The sequence below is a fragment of the Lolium rigidum genome, chromosome 6 (genome assembly GCF_022539505.1).
Source record: "Lolium rigidum isolate FL_2022 chromosome 6, APGP_CSIRO_Lrig_0.1, whole genome shotgun sequence".
NCBI lineage: Eukaryota > Viridiplantae > Streptophyta > Magnoliopsida > Poales > Poaceae > Lolium > Lolium rigidum.
Genome location: NC_061513.1, coordinates 299,157,398 through 299,158,860, shown reverse-complemented (window position 1 = coordinate 299,158,860; position 1,463 = coordinate 299,157,398). Strand labels below are relative to the sequence as shown.

The window sequence follows — 1,463 nt, the reverse complement described above, 5'->3', positions numbered from 1 at the left end:
GTCCATCAACAAACTCGTGCGTATTCGGTGACGGTAAATCGCGTATAACCATATAAGGTGACCACGACAGACGAATACTTTGAGTGTGAACACCGTATTTTTTACTATCATATAATTCGAGATTTAAGGATGTTCGCGGTTGCAGTGAACACCGAAACTCTGGTGCGTGGGCGCGTGGCAAAGTATTTTGTGAGACCGTAGTTAGTCGCCGTCCCGTCGTAAAGAAAAGAGGGCTAGCTTTTTTGCGTTCGCTCTCGGTGGGCACTGGCCGGCCCTTCCTTTTGGTTCCGCCATAAAACCGAAGCCTTTTCCGCGCTCTTGCTTCCGAAAGACCGAAACACTCCTGAAGACGCAACGCACCCACCCCACCCACCAGACAAGCACCATGGACGCGCCCACCGCCGCGGCCAAGCGCAAGCGGCCGGCCGCCGACATCGCCGCCGCGACGGCCGCCGTCGAGGAGGTGTCCGACGCGGAGGTGGAGGAGTTCTACGCCATCCTGCGCCGCATGCGGGACGCCACCCGCCGCTTCGTCTCCCGCGGCGGCGGCGGCGCAGCAGGGGCAGCAGCTGGCCCCGTGCGCGCGCCGGCGTGGCGACCCAGCTTCTCCTGGGAGGACTTCGCGCCAGCTGCTCCCCCGGCGGCTCCACCGTCGCAGCAGCAGCAGCCGCCGCGGCCACCAGTGGACGAGCGCGTCGCCGAGAACGGCACGCCGCCGCGGCGGCCAGCCGGCGTTTTCCTCGACCTGAACGCCGAGCCGGAGCCCGAGGCGCCGACTACGCCGCGACCGGAGCGCGTCGCCGCCTAGAGCCGCGCGGCCGGTTCTTACTGATGATGACGATGATCCGGTAATTACTGCAGTAGCTTGATCGTTTACTCACCCTCGGTACGTGCGAACTACTACTAGCACTACTAGCAGACGCCCGGCGGCTTGCAAGCAGAGTCCACTGATTGATTTTGATTAATCATCGCTGCTACTGCATCGGCCACCAAGCAACACATGGGGTGTTGATTACTGTACGGTTACTATGTTTACTTCGTTATTTACAGTGACTCCTGGCGCTACTATACTGGTGGTACTGAGGTTGTTCAGTAATACTTGTCGGTATTCGATTTTCGTTGTTGACAAGAATGTTTACTTCTCTGTTGAATAATGTACTCGAGCAATGGAAGGTTTATTAGTAGCACACTGCTGGTATTAGTTAGTAGCCCTACTCTTGTAATCTTTAGAAAATATGAGGAGATCTATTAAAGGATCGATCACAGTGAAAAATTCAGTGCTAAGTTAATCCGGCGCAGAAAATATTCATTGTACTGAAATTTTCCTGATAGTCTATCCCCGCATAAAAAGACAAAAATCATCTACACCTTGTATTATTTTATATTGAGCGCCACATGATAAATCCGCGAATAGTTTACCGTCCAGTAGAAATTTGGTGCACAAGAGCTCTAATGATCCTATT

At 54.3% G+C, this 1,463-nt stretch overlaps 1 protein-coding gene across 1 annotated transcript; it reads left to right on the top strand.

Moving 5' to 3' along the window:
* The first annotated feature begins 320 nt into the window (after positions 1-320).
* Positions 321-1,100, top strand: LOC124659318 (protein NEGATIVE REGULATOR OF RESISTANCE-like). Its single transcript, XM_047197229.1, has one exon. The coding sequence runs from the start codon at positions 386-388 to the stop codon at positions 806-808; it is 423 nt and encodes a 140-aa protein (XP_047053185.1). The 5' UTR covers positions 321-385; the 3' UTR covers positions 809-1,100.
* The last annotated feature ends 363 nt before the right edge of the window (positions 1,101-1,463 follow it).

What these genes read in the sequence shown, in the direction of transcription:
- LOC124659318 (XM_047197229.1), top strand. Translation starts at nt 386, where the DNA reads ATGGACGCGCCCACCGCCGCGGCCAAGCGCAAGCGGCCGGCCGCCGAC.